Below are 22,761 nucleotides of genomic sequence, written 5' to 3' on the forward strand. Positions count from 1 at the left end.
CTACTGTCCTGAGTCTGATTGCTGATGTTGTATCGTATCACCCCTAAATGTCTAAAGAGTAAGGATCAAAGCTTAATACATACTATTAAGCATACGGTCACCTTGTGGTTTTCCACTTATTGCATCTTTCACTTATTGCATCTTTCTCCAGCATGAAAGGGTAGAAGTAGGGGACCCAAATGAAGAGGATGATATTACTAAAGGCGCCACCCTCTCCTCATCCCCAGGCGCTACTACCCCGCTCCACGGTCCAAGGGTAAGCGCGCCTAAATGGAGGACTGTAGTGCATATATCATACCTCCATGGTATGGTTAATCCTTCCCAGTTTAAAGAAACATCCTTGATTGACCAGAGGTATTTCTTTCCACCAAAGCATTTAGATCTTATGGGAGGAACACATGCAGAATGAATTTAGAGTTTCACATGGGAGGAGAAGAATTGAGTTCAGTTTATGGTTCAGTGAAATATACATAATATTGTTTTAGCTTATTTGCAGCTTTGTTGAGACAAATATTCAGCTTCCATGTTGCTGTGAATCAAACTGAGTTTAACCTTTTTCTGTTATAGAAAGATGGCGTCCCATATTGTTGGATACCCTCGCATGGGCCCCAAGAGGAGCTCAAGTTTGCCTTGGAGTCTTTCTGGGATGGGAAGAGCAGCACCGAGGATTTGGAGAAAGTTGCCACTGACCTCAGGTCTAGCATCTGGAAGCAAATGTCAGAAGCTGGGATCAAGTACATTCCCAGCAACACCTTCTCGTACTACGACCAGGTCCTTGATACCACGGCCATGCTTGGCGCTGTCCCAGAGCACTACTCTTGGACTGGAGGCGAGATTGGCTTGAGCACCTACTTCTCAATGGCCAGGGAAAATGCCAGTGTCCCTGCTATGGAGATGACCAAGTGGTTTGACACAAACTAGTAAGTAAACTTCTATCCCTTAAATGCTTACTGCTGGTGGCTTTTTTGTGGTATTGGTCTAACATTTTTTATTACCTTATTCTTTGCAGCCACTTTATTGTCCCTGAGCTTGGCCCAAGCACCAAGTTCACATACGCTTCACACAAGGCTGTCTCTGAGTACAAGGAGGCAAAAGCGGTATGTTGCTGTAACAACAGATACTCTCAGTTGTTTGTAATTTAGTTCATTTACCCTTCTCATCATAATTTGTTTGTGTGCACGGTTTAGTAACAGGAAAAAATGTAGCAACCGATATTTATGTCTCCCAGCTATTTGATTATGATTTGACAAATATTGTTTGCTTAGAACACGCTTCCTTTTGATAAAAGAACTTCAGCTCTACTGAACCTATGGCTTATTTGAATCCTTGACTGGTTTGACGCCTTCAAGACATTCCATAACATTGAAGCAAACTATAAGGCCATGACGACATGCATCTTTGCACAGACATGTACAGAATATGGCTAACAATTCAGAAAGATGCATGTGTGTATGTACATAGTGTGTATACATTATCTTTGCACAGACATGCATCTTTGCACAGACATGTGTGTATCATCTGTTTATTATGACTGTTATAAGATATTTACTAGAATGGACTCAATTTTTTGCATAGTCATATCTGTGTGATAATTGTGTGAATTTGTGGTGAAACTGAAATAGTGAATCAACTAGTCAAGCCCTTAGCTAATCATTGAATGTTTAGTTTTGTCCCTTTTGCTTGATTTGCAAGTGCAGCATGTGTTCTGTTCTTGCATGGTAGTGTTCTGTTCAGAGCTAGCTAATTACATTGTTGACTGAAACACTCATGTATTAGCTTGCCTTACACTAAAAAAATGAGCTGATCGGCTCTAAGCGATTTTCTACATTGCCAAAGACTCTGCCTCGCTGAAATGTATTTTCTTGCACTGCACAAAGCACTCCGCCACCGCACCTTCATTAAAATTTCACTGTCACCTCCTCTTGTGCCCATACTCTACTCATCTATGCAATTGTATACTAATTTGTATATCACTTCTTTCTTACTGCAGCACAGTGTCTCCCATAAATTTCAAGCCCTGCTTGCTTCTTCTAATACTTTCTACTGCATAACTCTGTCTTAGCTTGCTGTCGAGTCAAACAAAAATATACGTTTGTATAATCAAAGAGCTATTAAGGCCATAGACCATAGACCCTAAATGCTTGTTGTGTGTGATCTGTGATGGCACAGCGGCGGCAATGGTGAGCTCGGCGTGCCTCCGTCCCTCACCATCCGATCTGGGGTGTCGGCTCCTCCTTCCGCAGGCTTGGATTCTCCACCATCGGCGACCGACCCAGGTACGGACAATTCCTCCCATGTTCTTGAACGAGGAACGATTCTAGCTGCGTGTTCTTGATCCTTTCCCGTCGGTTTGAGCGTGCTGCTTGTGGCGGCCGTGACCAGCACCAGAGATCTGCAGTTGTGAATGCAGAATGGATTTTTTGAAATATTGCCGGTGCTATATAACATGGTATGCCAGTGGAGGGTCCAAAAGTCAAACCTTTTTTCAGAATTTGTTGGGATCTGGGTAGTTGATTTTATATGAAGTTTTTCATTAGTTTATCTTGCTATGTACATGTAGTAATTGGACATATTGCAGTTTTCAAAATTTGTAGATGGTTCTCAGTTTCCTCTGGTTCTAAATATTCTGATTATTTTGGAATTTTGCATACTGTGCATTTCATATTAGGAGAAAATGGTGTTGGGTTATTCCTCAGGAATGCTGAAAATACTCTTGTTTTCCGCGTGGATGTGTTGGAAGCTGAACTAATTTCTATGAAGAAGGTACTCTTGTTTTCTTAAAGAAAAAAAAGTAGCTGTAAGCTGATTACCAGGTTGACCCTAGTTTGGTATCTTAAAATTTAAGTATATGTTGTAGCTTCATTGTGAGGTAATAATATTTTTCTCAGCCATGTTAGTTACATCCAAGAATTTGGCTGTTCACTAAATTTCTTGATAATTTTGTTGTATCAGAACCAGACGTGAAATCCTAGATTGATACATGGAGTTCATGAAACAATTAATAGAAAATGCTACTTTTCCAGTACTGACATTTGTTTCTCTCGTGAGCAGGTCTTGTATTAGACATTGATTCGGCAGGATGAGCTGCTTGCATATATTGACCAACAACAGACAACCAAATTTTGTGTAAGTAACGGCCGTTCGTATAGTTTGCCTTTTACTATCAAGAGCATACCATTTTAATGCTTCCCTCTTCTAGTCAATGGTACCAAGTACGCAATCTCATATTTGTCCATCCATCATTTGCAGCGACAGAAGTTCTGCTTCTAAGGGCATGTTTGGAGGGGCATCTGGCAGCCCTGGCTCCGAGCACTGTAACAGAGTATTGTGGCGGAGCCGCTGGACCCTTAGAACGCTGGCTCCTCCGCTCCTCTGCTTTGCAGTTGTATTTTGCCGAAACCTGAGCCGGCCAGCTCTGCGTTACAAGTGCAGCTACAGTAGCTGTACAGTGTGCCTGTGCAGGGAGCCTGGAGCCGGCGAGAGCGGGTGCCAAACAGCCTCGAAGTACTGGAGTACCTGCCACCTATTTTCTTCTCTTTGGAGATGGCATGCTGCTATTGTGGACGCAGTATACTTGCAAATATCTTGGTATTCTTTTTCAAATATCTTCGTATTTTGTTGCAAGTGTAAAGAATTACAATTTTTAGAAATAGATAGGATTGACGAGTAGGGTGTATGTATGTAAGATCTAATATATTATTTATACAAAAATCAAGTGAATTTGTTCAATGTGATGCCTTCTATATGAGCAAAAGTGGATTTGTCAAATTATTTTAATTGTAATTATATCTATGCAGTTTTGCCGATAGTTTTTTTTTGTAGGGTATGGTTTGGCCAACATACAAACTGTCGGAAAAGGTCTTAACTGTCGGCGTAGGTCTTTACTGTCGGCAAAAGGTTAACTGTCGGCAAAGATTTTAACTGTCGGCTTAGGTAGACCGTTTCCCTACACAAAGTGTCGGGGATTCTGTTATCTGTCAGCAAAAGTTTCGCCGATGGTTTCTAGCATGACTGTTTCTAAACTGTCGGCAAAACTTTTCGCGGGAGGTTATCTGTCGGCAAAGGTGCCCTTTGCCTACAATAGAAAGTGTCGGCAAAAGTATGTTGTGTTATAATGCATCTGTCGGTTATAACGGTGGTGCACTCGTATTTGTGGGCTCTAATGATCTATATGATCCAAAATTTCTCCTTGGACACCTGTTACAACTCATCAATGTCCTAACCATGACTAAATTATATACATATTCGACGCAATTCTATACTTGCATTTGAAGTCTTGTCGATCGCCTGATGAGCAGAAGTGGACCTAATATCACTCCGTTCCAAAAATTTAAAATGTTCTGGCATTTCTAGATACATAGTATTTACTATGTATTTAGACATAATGTATAATTTAGAAAAGTCAAAATGACTTATAATTTGGAGTCGACGGAGTACTACTAGTTAATTATAAGATGCACTATTCACTGTACAAGCGCGCACACCCTCTGATTTTATATCTATGGTCAATAAAATATGAAGAGTTAAACTTTATTAGAATGAACTTATTAATGCAGGCCGGCAAAATAGCAGACTGAAACTCATATCACCTGAAACACATTCGCAAAAAAAAAAAAAAAAAAAAAATCACCCTGAGTGAGACACATGACTAGGCAGCCCCTGATCAAGGTTTTTATTTACAGAAATTAAAATTTATCGGGGATCACAGATAAAGAGGATAAACAGGATATATCGGAAATATCGGATCAAATTCAAATAAAATTTAATTTGAATTTAAGTAAATTTAAATAAATCTAAACAAAATTTGTAAAAAAAGATAGATATTTTCTTATCGGCACCTACGGATAAAGAGGATATATCGGAAATATCAGGAGATTTCGGCCGATATTGGAAACCATGCCCCTGATACATATATATAGCTCTAAACTCTTGCATGTGCGTGCCCTAGAACGCAAGCGCGGCCGCGACCACGGCGGCTGCCGCAGCAGCAACCGTGCTGCCGACAGGGTTCCGCACCGCCGCAGACGGTGGCGCTGCCGCTGGCGATGCTGGGGCCGGGGCCGGGGCTGGGGCCGAGCCCCAGGGGAATAACGGCCAACGGAACAACGGAGATGGGGCTGGGGCCGTTCCCGGGAACGGTAAAGGGAACGGGAACCGGAACGGCAGCGGGGATGGGGCGACGGTGCCGTCGACCACGTCGATGACGAGCTTCATGCCGTTGTCGCAGTGGCTGGGCTTGTTACAGATGAACCACACCTTGCCGGGCTTGTCGAGCTGCACGACGTCGTTGCCGCTGGTCCAGTTCCTGAGCTGCAGGTTGGCGCTCAGGTCGCACGCCGCGAAGGCGTCCTTGCCGACCATGATCACCGTGTGCTTCTCCTTGGGGTATACGAACTCTGCGAGCGAGGGAGCAACGAAGACAATGGGTTAGATAGCTAACTCTGTATAAATTCCAACGAAAAAAAGACGATTCATGTGCATGGTGGTGTGTCGTCTCGTGCGTACGCAGGCTGTCGCCGACCATGAACGTCTTGCCGTCGGTCCAGCCGGTCTCGTTGAACTTGGCCCTCCAGCCGCCGCCGTCCCCGACCATCCACTGCGTCCCGGAGGCCCAGTGACGTGAGGCACGCGACGGCAGCCAAGAGCAGCACTTGCCTAGAGGACGCCATTAGTTGCCGCTTCAATTCGTCGTCGTCCCTGGCCTGGCGTGGCGAGAAGCTAGCTAACTATTATTGCTGCCCTTGCCAGTTTGCCACGCTATTTATTTATAAGGTGCCGTTGTTTCGGTAGCTGTGTCGTCGTTGTCAAGGTCTCCAAAACATTATGACAAGTTGCCGTTGTTTCTGACGAGAGAGATGTGTCATCGTCGTCATAGGCTTAATATTTACCCTCAGAACCTGGCCCAAGTTGAAGCACGCCCCAAGAATATAGATAATACGGCTCTATTCGGCTAGCTAGAAAAATAGCTGATGCTGATGCTAATTTATTGTGAAAGAAAAATACTGTTATTTCACTGAAACGGTACGGCTGATAAGTTCAAGTGAACAGGGCCTACATCTAGGAAGCACTTGGATGTCCTCCTCCTTGTCACCTCCTTAGGAGGCCAGCAAGGGCTTCCAAACCAAACCGAAGGCCCAGTTGAAAGGTCCTAATATGGCTAGAGGGAGGGTGAATAGCCTATTTAAAAATCTACAAATCAACTAGAGCAATTTGATTAGTATGACAAATAGCGTAATGCAAACTTGCTCTAGCTCTACAAGGGTTGCAAGCCACCTATCCAACAATTCTAGTTTCAATGATTACTTAGGCACACAAACTTGCTATGTAATTACTCACTAAGAGCTCTCAACCTTGCTACTCTAAAGAGCTCAACTAGATAAATATAAATAATAAAGCAAGCTCTCACTTCTAATTACACTAAAGAGCTTGTGTCAACTAGTTTGCAAGAATGTAAATAAGTGAGTAGAGTGATTATACCGACGTGTAGGGGATGAACCAATCACAAGATGAATATATAGCCAATCACCGGGAGAATGCCAAAGACAAGAGACAATCGATTTTCTCCCGAGGTTCACGTGCTTGCCAACACGCTACGTCCCCGTTGTGTCGACCAACACTTGGGTGGTTCGGTGGCTAAGAGGTGTTTCACAAACCTCGTCCACACAATTGGACACCGCAAGAACCGACCCACAAGTGAGGTAACTCAATGACACGAGCAATTTACTAGAGTTACCTTTCGGCGCTCCGCCGGGGAAGGTACAACTCCCCTCACAATCACCGAAGGCGGCCACGAACAATCACCAACTCGTGCCGATCCTTCACCGCTGCTCCAACCGTCTAGGTGGTGGCAACCACCAAGAGAAACAAGCGAACTCCGCAGCGCAACACGAATACCAAGTGCCTCTAGATGCAATCACTCAAGCAATGCACTTGGATTCTCTCCCAATCTCACAATGATGATGGATCAATGATAGAGATGAGTGGGAGGACTTTGGCTAAGCTCACAAGGTTGCTATGTCAATGAAAATGTGCAAGCATTCTCCTTTGAGCCGGCCATGGGGCTATAAATAGAGCCCCCATCAAATAGAGCCGTTATACCCCTTCACTGGGCAAAACGCGCTCTGACCGGACGCTCCGGTCATACTGACCGGACGCTGGCCCTCAGCGTCCGGTCGCCCGATGGACGCCACGCGTCACCAGCATCAAACGTTGTTCGTCAGATTTCAACGACTACGAAGCTGACCGGACGCTTCGGTCAAAACTGACCGGACGCTGAAGCCCCAGCGTCCGGTCGTTTCCAGTAAGCTCCCCGAGGCATGTTTTTTCGACCGGACGCGTCCGGTCCATCTTGACCGGACGCAGACCAGCGTCCGGTGCTCAACCCCAGCGACTGTGCAGACCCGTCAGTTTGACCGGACGCAGAAACCAGCGTCCGGTGCATCTCAGGTCCAGCGTCCGGTGCTAACACCGAAACTGGCGACCTCTCTGCCAGCTCGACCGGACGCAGCCTTTCAGCGTCCGGTCGCTGAGTGACCCAGCGTCCGGTCAGTAGACCGACGCCAGCATCATTTCAACCAACTCCATTTCAACTCTAACTTCTTCACCCTTTCTCAAGTGTGCCAACCACCAAGAATTTTGCATCCGGCGCAATAGAAAATAGACATTTCATTTTTCCGAAAGCGCCGAATCCCGCCTCGCAAGCTCGGCGGGAGGGAGAGAGGGACCCAAACCCATCTCAACCCTACAAACATCTTGTGCACATGTGTTAGCATATTTTCACAAATATTATCAAGGGTGTTAGCACTCCACTAGATCCTAAATGCATATGCAATGAGTTAGAGCATCTAGTGGCACTTTGATAACCGCATTCCGATACGAGTTTCACTCCTCTTAATAGTACGGCTATCTATCCTAAATGTGATCACACTCACTAAGTGTCTTGATCACTAAAACAAAATGACTCCTATATTTTATACCTTTGCCTTGAGCCTTTTGTTTTTCTCTTTCTTCTTTTCCAAGTTTAAGCATTTGATCATCACCATGCTATCACCATTGTCATGATCTTCGTCATTGCTTCATCACTTGGAGTAGTGCTACCTATCTCATAATCACTTTGATAAACTAGGTTAGCACTTAGGGTTTCATCAATTAACCAAAACCAAACTAGAGCTTTCACCAGTCCAACTCGAGTTCGAGTCTGTCTCGGCCTTTAGGACCAGCCTGTAGTAAAACGGACGCCCAGAACGCATCCGAACTCTGTTTTCGATGGTCCACATATAGATAGAAAGATAATTTCATAAGATAACAAGTGGATTTAGTTTGAGGTCCAAATTCCACCAGAGATGGGAATCGTTGAAATAAGTCAGCGTCTTGCCAGGGTGCTGCGTCATAGTCTTTGCTCCGGTGGGGTTGTGTATCGTCTTTGAGCCCATTAGGGGGCGCGTCCAGGGGGAGTGATGACCCTTAGACCTTATAATTAGTCGCCGCTGCCATAGTTAGGTTTTGGTTTTTGTTTTAGATTAATCTGTCTTTGAACAGTCATTGTTATCGGTTTGTGAAACCCTGCATTGAGATCTTAATCATACATCTACAAATTATCACTTTACTTGAGTTGCCTTTTATCTTGTTCTTGCTTGTGTTCTTTGATTCGCAGCAGGTATTAGCCTTCTCGGCAACATCAACTGAATTGTGATACAGTTGATAACCAGATGAGACGTGGTGCTAAGGTTGTAGGGTTCGGGTCTTTTGATCTGAAGCCGGATCAATGTGTCGCTGTCCACCAAATCGATAGTTATCTTGAACCTGGCGCAAGATCGGGAACCACATCCCCATCATTGTACTAAGGAAAAATATGGATTTAGAATCATATGACTATGTTCTATGCACACATTGTTGAAGCTTTAGATCATCTCTTCATTTATTGTTTTTTGCATTGCCAAGGCCTGCTGGAGTTTGGTTATTGAGAAAATTTCCTATTTGACACTAGAAAAACTTCCGCTATCCTATTTCACACATAAAATTAAAATCTTTCCTATTTGTCACCCTTTTCATTTTTCCTTTCCTGTTAGACGCTTTTGTTACTTGTTAGAGTTATAATGGTGTTAAGTTCCAGATGAAAAGTTCGTGATGACCCCAAAGAAAACATGGGCAAAACAGTCTTTCTGTCTTGGACATAACACTGTTACCACTCTAAAGTAACAAGTTTCAAATAGGAAAGAAAAAATAAAAGAGGTGACAAATAGGAAAGATTTTAAGTTTGGGTCTCAAATAATAGGAAAACAAGTTTTTCCAGTGTCAAGTAGGAAATTTTCTCTTAGTTATTAGTCTTCTTCAATGTTCTACCTATCATCTGAGCTATCTATCGGTGTTTCGAGTTGCCACCAATAAGTAAATTTGTAATATTGCGTGTCTGGCCCGGGTGGTGTGCTAATGAGGACACGGGGTTTATACTGGTTCGGGTAGAATGTCCCTACGTCTAGTTCGTTGCTGCTGCTCGTGTTACTAGCACTGAAAGTTCGTAGCAGGGGTTACAAATGGTCGAGAGAGGGATAGGTCCCAAGTCTCTTGTGGTGTGTTGCGATGAGTTCCGATTCGAGTCAAGTCTAAATCCCCTTTTGTGGGATGCCTTGCTTTCCCTTTTATAGGCCAAGGGAGAGCACGGGTTACAGTGGAGGAAGAGAAGAGAATGAGAGGAAGAAGTCCTTCAGGATCGCCGGGTCCTTCTTCTCCTTTATGTGGGTCCCACCGACCCTATAGACGTTAACTGGGACAGCTTCTCGTCGTGGCCCTGTCCATCACTGGCGCCATGTGCAGGCGTCGTCTGCCGGTCATGGCGCTCTACTCTGTCCTGGTGGACATCGTGGTGAACTCACATGCCCGTTAGTGTTCGTACGGGGGTTAGGTAGAATAGCACCGGTACGCTCGACATTGCTCCTGATGTGAACCCCCAGGTATGGCCTGTCGTGGGTCGCGAGCTACATCGAGGCGTGCCAGTCTCTTCCCTAGCGTCAGAGCTTTGACCTAGGCCCATACGCTTGGACCTAGAGTGGTTGGCGGCGGTATGGGTCTCCGTCAGGCGAGATGGAGCCTCCAGCCTCAGAGCCGGCCGAGGCGGAGTTCCTGCCCAGAGGCCGGGTGAGGCGGAGCGCAAACCCAAGGCTCGGGCAAGGCAGAGCCCAAACCCAAGGGTAGGGTGAGGCGGAGCCAGCCCTTAGAGGTCAGATGAGGCGGAGCCCGCGGCCTTGGTATCAGGTGAGATGGAGCCCACCCTCAGAGGTCGAGCGAGGCGCAGTCCACCCTCAGGGGTCGGGCGAGGTGAAGCGCGAACCCAAGGGTCGGACGAGGCAGAGCGCGGACCCGAGGGTCGGGCGAGGCGAAGCGTGGATCCAAGGGTTGGGTGAGGCGAAGTGTGGACCCTTGGGCCAGGCGAGGCGGAGCGCGGATGCAAGGGTCAAGTGAGGTGAAGCGTGTGGCCTTGGTGTTGGGCATGGCAGAGCGTGGACCTCAAAGGTCAGGCGAGATGGAGCCCTGCCCTCAGAGGTCAGGCGAGGTGGAGCCAACCCTCGGAGGTTGGGCGAGGCGGGGCCAGCCCTCAGAGGCCGAGCAAGGCGGAACTTGCGTACCTAGGGTTGGTAAGAGCTGTAGTCGTGCTCTTGATCGCTCGAATGAATCAACCTTGATGGTAATTAGCTCCTCCTTTTCGGGTACCCTAGTATTGATCCCCGATAGTAGCCCCCGAGCCTACAGAGGAGTAGAATACTCCTTCGAAGGTTTTTTCGAACGGGAGGACTCTGAGGGCCCTGGCCTTCTTTTGTCACCCATGGCATGTCCTGGGGATGGTGATTCCCTCTCGTTGAGGTTAGACCCTTCGTGGGTATGGCCGTGAGATTTGGTGGGTTGGAAAAGGTCTTTCTTGATTTTTTACCCCTACGGGGGTCTGTCGTTTTGTGACCGTGCGTCTGGTCATCTTGTGAGTCCAACTTTCCTCGAGCTCCCGCGCGTAGCTGGGGTCCGGTCGAATGTCGGCTTGGCTTTGTGATTGACAACCCGTCCATGGTTTCCACAACCGAAGGGGTGAGCCGTGCCATGATTTTCACCTATGGACGAGCCGTGGTGCTCGGTGAGTTGTTAGCCGGCTAGTTCGAGTGGGGTCCTGGCATCCTGTTCGTGGGGATCCTGCTAGGGCCAGCTTGGTGACCGACTTTAGATTCTCAGTGGTCAATCCATATAGTTCTCGAGTCCGTTCAACTGGTCCCGAGGGCTCTCTGCCTTTCTTCAGGAAAAAACCATGGATCATACCCAGCTGAGACTCAATCGTGGGCCGAGATGCCCATGACGCTCGTGCGCCTGGGTACTGGCCGCTTGCGAGCCCATCCCTTTCCATCCCTTATTCGAAGGGTGCCCGGAGCAGTTGTTGAACCCATTGATGGGCCAACCTTTGAACTCCTAGGCCCAGGCGGGCTGTGGAGGTGTTTTTTGATCCATATTCCTCTTACTTATGACAAGTCATGGCCCGTCCGGAGCGGCAAGAAGTCCGGTGAGTTTTCCGAGTGAACGGACAGAGATTGCGTGCGCACTTCCTACGGCGAGACATTGTGGCTAATCATGGTAGGCGCAGAGATCTAGGCAGGTGGGTGGTGTCCTCGCACCCATCGTCCCTATAAAACCAACGGGTTCGGCCCCTAGGTTCCATACCTTGCATCCTTGCCTCTGCAGCCACGACCGTTGCTGCCAATCACTTAGGTCTCTTGCCTTTGCATCTCCACCATCATCGAGCCCGCATTTGTCTACCCCCACCTCCAATGGATACGTGGTACCGCTCTAACATCACCTTCCAGCGCATGGAAGGACTCGTCCGTCGCGGTCTTCTCCGTGCGCAGACCTTAGACAAGGAGTGGCTGCTGCTTGGCAACGAGGATCTACCATCGCTGCCCGATGGCTATGTGGTGTCCTTTGCCCACTTCCATGAGCATGGGTTCATGACCCTCGCCCATAGATTTCTTCGGGGGCTGCTGCACTACTACAAGATCAAGCTACAGCACCTCAATCCCAACGGGATCCAGCATATGTCGGTGTTCATCGCCCTATGCGAGGGATTCTCAGGGATCATTCCCCACTTTGATCTATGGAGGTACTTCTTCGCCATCACCCTCCAGAAGAAGAGGGAGAAGAGCGGTAGGTAGGAGCTGCACACACCGATGGGGTGCGCTGGCATCTACCTTTGGAACAATCAGGTCAGCGAGTACCCATTGATGCAGCTGTCAACGTCCAACAAGGGGTGGCATTCGCAGTGGTTCTACCTCAAGAATGACGCCACCGCCCCTCTGATGGAGTTCACTAGGCACCTGATCGAAGAGGCCCCGGAGTCGTGGAGGAAGTGGGGTGTCCCAGAGAAGGACAAGAAGAAGATCCAGGACCACATCGCTGCCATCCGCATCCTGAAGGAGAGTGACCTAAAGGGGGTGGGCATCATTGGGGCCTACCACGCAAGGAGGGTGGCGCCATTGATGATGTGCGCACTCCCACTATACGCGATGGCACCCGAGGTGTCATTCAACGGGACAGTGCTTCCTGAGGGAGTGCTCCCCCACTCTGAGGTCGTGCAACGCATTAAGGAGGCAATGGAGCCTTCGTGGGACGACGTGGGTGCCCCCCTTGATTTCATCTACCCGATACCAGGGCATCCTCTGATGCGGCCAGAACCAGGCCACGTCATCTTTGTAAGTTTCCCCTCCTCAAACCTCCTCTTCAATTGATTTCCTGACCTCTTGATAATAACTTTGAGAGGGACGGGACCAGCCGAGGGACCTCATCTTCATCGATCACCCGGTGCCATTGTCGAGGGATTCATCCATGAGGGCGGTGAATCACGCCGAAGGCGAGTGGCTGAGGAAGGCGAAGGAGGACAAGAGGAAGAAGAAGCAGTGGAAGTTATAGGCGTAGGATCAAGGGGAGGACACCGACAGCGACGATGATGATGATGAAGATGACGACAAGGAAGTCGATGACATCGAATGGGATGACCTAGAGAGCAAGGATGTGCTGATAGGTATCGGTTCGTCCTTGCAGGAGTTAGGACCCTCCCCATTCCACAGAGGGGAGGGCACATCCGGGGAGTCAGTAGAGATAGGCCATACTATCGGCCTATCCCAGGAGCCAACAGGGGTGGGCGGCTCTGTTGCCATGCCTGAGATGCCAGTGGAGGTGGGTTGCTCTATCATCGCGCCCCAAGATCCAAGGGGAGCGAGCCCCTCTACCTAGGAGCAAGGAGCGGGCTTGAAATGGCCTCGCCTCGATGAGGCGGAGCAAAGGTCGGGGGGTTTGCCCCCCAAACGTATCTGTCGCCGAACGGCGCTGAGGTGAGTCATCAGCTCCTTTGTTTTCCCTATTTTGGTTGGATTTTATCGTGACTTATGCTTTTTGTCTCTCGCAGTGTCGGGTGGTAGTGTAATTCTTTGCCGCTAGTGCCAAAGAAGAGCGTTGCCCTTCAAGCGAGGCGGCAGTTGTCGGCTGGCATCGTGCCCATTTTGGGCGGGAGCGACGCCAGTGTGACTGCGTCGCTGGCCGGTTAGGCGCTGCCCATGGTGGTGCCCGTGCCCTCAGCGGGATGGGCGGACACGGGAGCTCAAAGGATGCCTTTGGAGGTCGCAGAACAGCCAGTGATGGCGGTGATACCGCTGCTAACGATGAGGCGGATGGGGCCACCGACCGTGCCAATGGCACCGACCATGGCAGGCACGATGTAGCCGGTCAGGACCCCACCAACATAGGTGGAGGTGGCGGTGGCCGTGACAGGTGGGTCACAGTCGGGCGCTATCGTGGCAGCGCTTGAGGAACTAGCGCGGCCCGTGCCATCAGCGGCCTAGGTGACAGCGTCTGGCATGGGCCAAACGGAGTGGGATGCGGCCGAGGATTCCCTAGAGGTCGTGGTGCTAAGAGAGGAGTCAGTGTTCATATCGCTGACCCCTTCAGACACCAAAGGGAGTGTCCTAGAGGGGATGTCGCAGTGAGGAGGGTTGGTGGATATTGAAGCTGGAGGGGAGCCGTCCCTAGCCCTGACATCGGTGGGCAGTGACTCGCCTACGCGGGGTGAGCCCCTACTCTGGTGGGTGAGTCCAGAGGATCTGACGTCGATGCTCTTCACTCTTGATGACACTGCAGAAAGCATGGAGCAGGAGAGCCCTGACATGGGGATCATGTCTGTACTTGAAGCCCTAGACCACACCCGAGGTGCCTTGCATGACGTTGTTGTTCCTTCCGATCGGGTATTCGATTGATCCTGTTTCTCACCCTTTTCTTTCTATATATATATATATATATATATATATATATATATATATATATATATATATATATATATATATATATTTGTATTCTGACCATCATCTCATTTCAGTCCCTTATCGCTCATAGCCGGGGCAAGTCTTTGTTCCTTTGTGAGCATACAGAAACCTAGGACTACCTCATCGAGGAGGCGCGATAGCGTGAGGAGGTGACCGCGTAGCTTGTTGCCGCCCAGCAGAGGGTGGCCGAGCTGACCCCCCTCACCGAGGAAGCAGACAGTCTTCAGTCATGGGTGGCCGAGGCCCGTCAGCATGCTGACGAGACCAAGAGGGTGTTCGAGGCCCTGTCGGATAGATCATGGAGGGATGATGTTGGTGTTTCGAGTTGCCACCGACTAGTAAATTTCTAATATTGCGCGTCTGGCTCGAATGGTGTGCTTAGAGGACATGGGGTTTATACTGGTTTGGGCAGAATGTCCCAACGTCTAGTTTGTTGCTGCTGCTCGTGTTACTAGCACTGAAAGTTCATAGTAGGGGTTACAAACGACCGAGAGAGGGACATGTCCCAAGTCTCTTGTGGTGTGTTGTGATGAGTTCCAATCGAGTTCAAATCTACTTTTGTGGGACGCCTTGCTTTCCCTTTTATAGGCCAAGGGTGAACACGGGTTACAATGGAGGAAGAGAAGAGAATGAGATGAAGAAGTCCTTTAGGATTGTCGGGTCCTTCTTCTCCTTTAAGTGGGTCTCGCCGACCCTATAGATGTCAAAAGGGACAACTTCTCATCGTGGCCCTATCCATCATTGACGCCATGTGCAGGCGTCATCCGCTGGTCATGGTGCTCCACTCTGTCCTGGTGAACGTCATGGTGAACTAATGCACCCGTCAGTGTTCATATGGGGGTTAGGTAGAATAGCACCAGTATGCTCGATGTTTTCCTGACATGAACCCCTAGGTATGGCCCATCGTGGGTCACATCCTACATTGAGACATGCTAGTCTATTCCCTTGCGTCAGAGCTTTGACCCAGGCCCATACGCTTGGACCTAGAGTGGTTGGCAGTGGCATGGGTCTCCATCGAGTGAGACAGAGCCTCTAGCCTCGGGGTTAGGCGAGGTGGAGCGCAAACCCAAGGGTTGGGCGAGGCGGAGCTAGCCCTTAGAGGTCGGTGAGGTGCAACTCGCGACCTTGGTGTTGGGCAAGATGGAGCCCGGCCCCCTAAGGTCGGCTGAGGTGGAGTCCACCCTCAGGGGTCGAGTGAGGTGGAGCCCGTAGCCTTAGTGTCAGGCGAGGTGGAGCCAACCCTCAGGGGTTGGGCAAGATGGAGCCTATGGCCTCGGTGTTGAGCGAGGTGGAGCCAACCCTCAGGGGTCAGGAGTGATGGAGCCCACGACCTTGGTGCTGGGCAAGGTGGAGCCAACCCTCAGAGATTGGGTGAGGTGGAGCCTATGGTCTTGGTGTCGGGTGAGGAAGATCCAACCCTTAGGGGTTTGGCGAGACGGAGCCTGCAACCTCAGTGTTGGGTGAGGTAGAGTCTACCCTCATGGGCCGGGCAAGGCGGAGCTCGCAGCCTTGGTGTTGGGTGAGATAGAGCCAACCCTTAGAGGTCAGACAAAGCAGAGCCCACAGCCTCGGTGTCAGGCGAGGCGGCGCCCATGGCCTCAGTGTCGGGTGAGACAGAGCCAACCCTCAGTGGTTGGGCGAGGAGAGCCCACGACCTCAGTGTTAGGTGAGGTGGAGCCAACCCTCAGGGGTTGGGCAAGACGGAGCCTACGGCCTTGGTGTCGGGCAAGGTGGAGCCAACCCTTAGGGGTCAGGAGTGACGGAGCCCATGACCTTGGTGCTGGGCGAGGCGGAGCCAACCCTCAGAGGATGGGCGAGGCGGAGCCCATGGCCTTGGTGTCGAGTGAGGAAGATCCAACCCTCAGGGGTTCGGCGAGGTGGAGCGCATAGCCTCGGTGTCGGGCGAGGTGGCTCCCGTGGCCTTGGTGTTGGGCGAGGCAGAGCCAATCCTCAGTGGTTGGGCGAGGAGAGCCCGTGGCCTCGGTGTCGGGCGAGGCGGAGCTAACCCTCAGGGGTCGGTGGGGGCTATAGTCACACTCTTGACTGCTCAGACAAATCAATGTTGATGGTTATTAACTCCTCTTCGGGTACCCTAGTATTTGTCCCCGACAGTAGCCCCTGAGCCTACGGAGGAGTAGAATACTCCTTTGAAGGCTTTTCCAAATGGGAGGACTCTGAAGGCCTTGGCCTTCTTTTGTTGCCCATAGTGTGACCTGGGGATGGTGATTCCCTTTCCTTGAGCCCCCTCTTGTAGCAGGGGCCTGGTCGAGGATCGGTTTGTCTTTGCAGTTGTCTTCCCACAAGCGTTTTTTCTAATAAAAATGGAAGGACCGAGCCGTGCCATGATTTTCCTCTAAGGATGAATCAAGGCATATGGTGAGCTATTTAATGGGCTAGTCTGAGTGGGTCCCCAACATCCCATTCATGGGGATCTAGCTTGGGTCAATTTGGTGATTGACTCTAGATTCTTGGTGGTCGATCCGTATAGTTCTTGGGTCCGTTCGACCGGTCCCGAGGGCTATGCGCGTTTCTTCGAGGAAAAATCATAGATCGTAACTGGCCAAGACTCGAATGTGAGTCGGGATGCCAACGACACTCATGCACCTAGGTTCTGGCTGCTAGCAGGCCCATCCCTCTCCACCTCTCACTCTAGAGGTGCCTGGAGTGGTTGTCGAACCTGTCGATGGCCCGACCTGTGGACTCCTCAGCCCACCTAGGCCTTAGAGACACTTTTAGATCCATATTCCTCTTACCCGCGACGAGTCGTGGCCTGTCCGGAGAGGCAAAATGTCCGGTGAGTTTTCTGAGGGAACGGATAGAGATTACGTGCGCATGTCCAATGGCGCGACATTGTGGTAGATCATGGTAGGCGTAGAGATCTAGGTGGACGGTTGGTTTCCTCACATCTATCGCCCTTATAAAAACAAAGGGTTCACCCCTAGGGTTCTATACCTTGCATCCTTGCCTCCATAGCCACGATCGCCGCCACCAATCGCCTAGGGTTCCCCATCTCCACATCCCCACCACCGTCGAGCCCACATCCAACCGTCCCCATCTCCAATGGATCCGTGGTGCTGTTCTGACATCACCTTCCAGTGCATGGAGGGCCTTATCCATTGCGGTCTTCTTCACGCGTAGACCTCGGCTGAGGAGTGGCTGCTACCAAGCGAGGAGGATCTACCATCGTCTCCCGATGGCTACATAGTGGCATTTGCCCACTTCCATGAGCATGGGTTCTGGACCCCTGCCCACAGATTTCTTCAGGGGCTACTGCACTACTACAAGATCGAGCTACAGCATCTCAACCCCAATGGGATCCAGCACATGGCGGCGTTCATCGCCCTATGTGAGGGAATCCTAGGGATCAGCCCCCACTTCAATCTGTGGAGGTACTTCTTCGCCATCACCCTCCAGAAGAAGAGGGAGAAGAGTGATAGGCAGGAACTACACATGCCGATAGGGTGCGCCGACATCAAACTCTGGAATAATCAGGTCGGCGAGTACGCCCCCCCCCCCATGTGGCTCTCAATGTCCAACAAGGGGTGACACTTATAGTGGTTCTACCATAAGAATGACGCCACCACCCCTCTATCGGAGTTCACCGGACGCCTGATCGAAGAGGCCCCAGAATCATGGAGGAAGTGGGGCATTTAGGAGAAGGTTAAGAAGAAGATCTAGGACCATATTGCCACCATCCACATCCTAAAGGAGCATGGCCTAAAGGGGTCAGGCATCATTAGAGCCTACCACTCAAGGAGGGTGGCGCCGTTGATGATGCACGCGCTCCCGCTATACGCGATGGCGCCCGAGGCGTTGTTTGATGGAACTGTGCTTGCCAAGGGAGCGCTCCCCCACTCCGAGGTCATGCAACGCACTAAGGAGGTAATGGAGCCTTGACGACACGGGTGCCCCCCTCAACTTCATCTACCTAGTGCTGGGACATCCTCCGATGCGGCCAAAACCAGGCTATGTCGTCTTCGTAATTTTTCCCTCCTCATACCTCCTCTTTAATTGATTTCCTGACATCTTGATACTAACTTTAAGAGGGACGAGACTAGATGAGGGACCTCATCTTCTTGGGCATAGGGATTGGCTAACCACTTAGGGTGGTACACTTCCTTGATAAACCCAGCCGCCAAAAGCTTCGCGATCTCCTCACCGATGGCCCTACGTTTCCCCCTCATCAAAGCGATGCAGGCGTTGCTTCACCGGCTAGGAGCCTGGCCGAATCTTCAAGGCATGCTCGGTGACTTCCCTTGAAATGCCCAGCATGTCCAAGGGTTTTCACACAAAGATGTCTTTGTTGGCGTGGAGGAAGCCGACGAGCGCACTTTCCTATTTGGAGGAAAGCATGGTCCCAATGCGCACCACCTTGCCCTCAGGGCAGTTGAGGTCAATGGGGACCTCCTTGGCGCCCTCCACTGGCTCGAAGGACCCGGCCGACCACTTGGGGTTGGGTGATTCTTCAGTGACCTCCTTCCTGATGGCCACGAGCTCTCTGGAGGCGATGATTGTCGTGGTGTGATCGCAGCACTCGACCTCACACTCATAGGCACGCTGGAAGGAGGTGCCAATGGTGATGACCCCACCTAGGCCTAACATCTTTAACTTTAGGTAGGTGTAGTTGGGGATGTCCATGAACTTCATGTAGCATGGTCGTCATAGGATGGCGTGGTAGGTTCTGTGGAACCCAACCACTTCAAAGGTGAGGGTCTCCATCCTATAGTTGGATGGACCCCCGAAGGTGATGGGCAGATCGAGCTGCCCAAGTGGCATGACCTGCTTTCTAGGCACAATGCCGTGGAAAGGCACTCTGGTCAGTCATATGCATGCTCAGTCGATGCCCATAGCATCAAGCATCTCGGCATACATGATGCTGAGGCTGCTGCCTCCATCCATCAGTACCTTGGTGAGCCGCTTCGTACCAATGATCAGGTCGACTACAAGTGGGTATCTCCCTGGTTGTGAGATGCTCTTTAGGTGGTCGGTCTAATCGAAGGTTATGGTAGACTTCGACCATCGTTGGAAGGTAGGCACAGCCGGCTTAGGTGTATAGACCTCACAGCACGCGAGCTTCTAACGGCACTTGGAGTCATAGGTTGTCGACCCTCCAAAGATCATGAGGCAGCCATCCGGCATTAGAAAGCCACCGTCCTTCCCCTCAACATAGTCTATAGTTGGGTCTAGGTCCTTCCCATGCTATCCTTTGTTGGAGCCTCCGAAGAAGAACCACTACATGAGGCCGTAGTCCTTGTATAAATGCTTGATAGGGAAGGCATGGTTTTGGCATGGCCCCTTGAGAAGCTTCTTGAAGTGGTTTGGGGTGCCCTCCATGGGCTTCCGACCCCCCTACGATCGGCGGTGGCCACGAGCGAGCCCTCATGCCACTGCTTGTTCTTCTTCTTTATGGGACAGTTGGAGGCGCCTTTTGTAGGTGTCCTCATCCTATTTCGCCTTTCCCTTGAGGTGGTCGAAGATTGCTTCGACCGCCTCCTCACCCAAGGCATGCTAGTGGCGATGTCGAGGAGCTCCTTGATGGTTTACGAGCCTTTACGTCCTAGCTTGTGAACCAGGGACTCACAGGTGGTCCCAGATAGGAAAGCTCCTATAACATTGATGTTGGTGACATTAGCCAGCTCATTGCACTACCAGGAGAAGCACCGGATATACCCGTGAAGGGTTTCCCCAGCCTTCTATCAGCAATTTTTGTGATCCCATGGATTCCTAGGGTGCTTGTATGTGCCCTGAAAGTTCCCCACGAAGATCTCCTTTAGGTCCACCCAACTTTGGACTTTGTTGGGCGGAAGGTGTTCCAACCATGTTCATGCCGAGTTGGCCCGGAACAATGGAAGGTTGCGGATAATGAAATCGTCATTGTTTGCTCCATCGGCTTGGCAAGCAAGCCAATAATCCTTGAGCCATAGTCTAGGGTTCGTTTCCCTAGAGTATTTTGGGATGTTGGTTGGTGGTCGGTACCTTGATAGGAAGGCAGCGTTGAGGATGTGTTGGCTAAAGGCCTGAGGTCCTGGTAGGCCAGGGCTTGGGCTTCGGTCTTTGCCATTGTCATAGCGTCCGCCATGACAAGGGTGGTAACCTCGGGTAGGTCCCTCCCTCGGATCATTGCGGGCATGCCTACGGGCGTCAAGGGTGTCGCTTGAGTCACGGTTGCGGCCGAGACACTCATGCACTAGGACCATGGTGCATAGCCTACCACCTTGCGGTGCCTGGTGGACTAATGCGTCCTTCAGGTCGCTCTGAGGGCGCGCGCTAGCTGGCATCTAGCACGCATCATCGAGACAACAAGCTTTTGGCTTGCTGCGCTACCGCACGCTCGAGTAGCGTGCGAATCTCACAATGGGCCCAATGATCCTCGGGCATCGTGGGCCTTAGAAGCCCTTGTAGCAAGGCTGCTACAACAGCGATGTTCTGGCTCACCCAGGCAAAGTGTGGGAGGGCTTCATCGTCCATGATCATCCTCTGGTTCATGTCGTGGGCCATGACGCACGTGCACCCACCATCTCTGTGGTGCTCGATCTCCCGATCAAGCTCCATGCATTCCTGCTCAAGCTAGAGTTAGGCTTCCTCGAGCTCTAGGTGTCGGGCCTTCAGCTACTCCACCCATGGGTGGGGTGGGACCCCTGTCTCCCCCTCAACCTCATCGTTGAGGTCATTCGTCGGGGAAGCCTCCCCTTCGTGGATGCTTTCGACATGTCCCTTGGGGGTACATGCCATGAAACACTCATGAGAGGGGTGATGACTCCCCCTACTGGAGTTAGAGCTAGAGGGCGACTCTGATTCTCCCATGAGGAGGTCGTGGAAAGACTCCGCGACATATTTGGTCATCCCCACAAACTCGTCGTTCGTGGGGGATGGAGGCGTGCATTGTGCCATAGGGTGTCCATTGGTCTCTACGGCATTGCGAAGACCAAACGAGACCATTGTCGGGGCGCTCTGGATGAGGTATTTTAGAGAGAGCGGCTCCCCTCTAACATGCTATGCCATGACATTGGTGAATAAGAAGGTGAGGCAGCGTAGGTCCTCCCGAAATGGCTGGGGTCCTAGGAAGACGCCGAGCTGGTGCTCTAACCTCATGTAGTTGAAATCAAGGAGCTGGTTACTTTTGGGGCGTGGGCCTCCAGTGCATGTAGCTGTAGCACCTCAAGCGCCTCGGTGATTGCATCGAGGCCAGTGGAGTGGAGAGGTTGGATGGAGGTGGGGGTCATTGCCAACTCTCCCTCCACCATGATGATGAAGTCCAGGTCCCCAAAGCATACATGAGTGCTCGGGGCCCAGCTAAGGTTGTGACTAGCCATCCAAGGCCTGGTGTGGATGTTGAAACACACAAAAGGCCCCTACCTAGCAGGCCAACTATCGGTGTTTCGAGTTACCACCGACTAGTAAATTTCTAATATTGCATGTCTGGCTCGGATGGTGTGCATAGAGGATATGAAATTTATACCGGTTCAGGTAGAATGTCCCTACATCTAGTTTGTCACTATTGCTCGTGTTACTAGCACTGAAAGTTCATAGTAGGGATTACAAACAGTCAAGAGAGGGACATGTCCCAAGTCTCTTGTGGTGTGTTGCGATGAGTTTCGATCGATTCCAGTCGAGTTTGAATCCCCTTTTGTGGGATGCCTTGCTTTCCCTTTTATAGGCCAAGGGAGAGCATGGGTTATAGTGGAGGAAGAGAAGAGAACAAGAGGAATAAGTCCTTTAGGATCGCTGGGACCTTCTCCTCCTTTATGTGGGTCTCGCTGACCTTGTAGACGTCAATAGGGATAGCTTCTCATCGTGGCCCTATCCGACACTGACTCATTGTGTAGGCGTTGTCCGCTGGTCATGGTGCTCCACTTTGTCCTGGCAGATGTTGTGGTGAAATGACACGCCCGTTAGTGTCCATATAGGGGTTAGGCAAAATAGCACCGGTATGCCCGATGCTGTTCCTAATGTGAACCGCCAGGTATGGCCCATCGTGGGTCGTGGGCTACATCAAGGCATGCCAGTCTCTTCCCTGGCATCAGAGTTTTGACCCAGGCCCATATGCTTGGACCTAGAGTGGTTGGTGGTGGTATGGGTCTCCGTCGGGCGAGACGGAGCCTCCAGCCTTGGGGTCGGGCGAGGCGGAGTTCCTCCCTAGAGGTCGGGCAAGGCGGAGCGCAAACCCAAGGCTTGGGCGAGGTAGAGCCCAAACCCAAGGGTCAGGCGATGTGGAGCTAGCCCTTAGAGGTCGGGCGAGGCAGAGCCCACGGCCTTGGTGTCGGGCAAGGTGGTCTCCGCCCTCAGGGGTCAGGTGAGGCAGAGCCCGTGGCCTCGATGTTGGGCGAGGCGGAGCCAACCCTTAGGGTTTGGGCGAGGTGGAGCCTATGGCCTTGGTGTCAGACGAGGCGGAGCCTGTAGCCTCAGTGTTGGGTGAGGT

The 22,761-nt window shown here is 50.8% G+C and overlaps 1 protein-coding gene and 1 pseudogene across 1 annotated transcript; both read right to left on the reverse strand.

Annotated features, from left to right (window-relative positions):
* Positions 1 to 4,944: 4,944 nt before the first annotated feature.
* Positions 4,945 to 5,669, reverse strand: LOC136542991 (blue copper protein 1a-like; annotated as a pseudogene).
* A 13,008-nt stretch (positions 5,670 to 18,677) lies between these two features.
* Positions 18,678 to 18,989, reverse strand: LOC136542992 (uncharacterized). The gene has a single exon (XM_066535587.1). It carries the CDS (start codon positions 18,987 to 18,989, stop codon positions 18,678 to 18,680), a length of 312 nt encoding a protein of 103 aa, XP_066391684.1.
* Positions 18,990 to 22,761: the final 3,772 nt, after the last annotated feature.

The sequence above is a fragment of the Miscanthus floridulus genome, chromosome 3 (genome assembly GCF_019320115.1).
Source record: "Miscanthus floridulus cultivar M001 chromosome 3, ASM1932011v1, whole genome shotgun sequence".
Lineage (NCBI taxonomy): Eukaryota > Viridiplantae > Streptophyta > Magnoliopsida > Poales > Poaceae > Miscanthus > Miscanthus floridulus.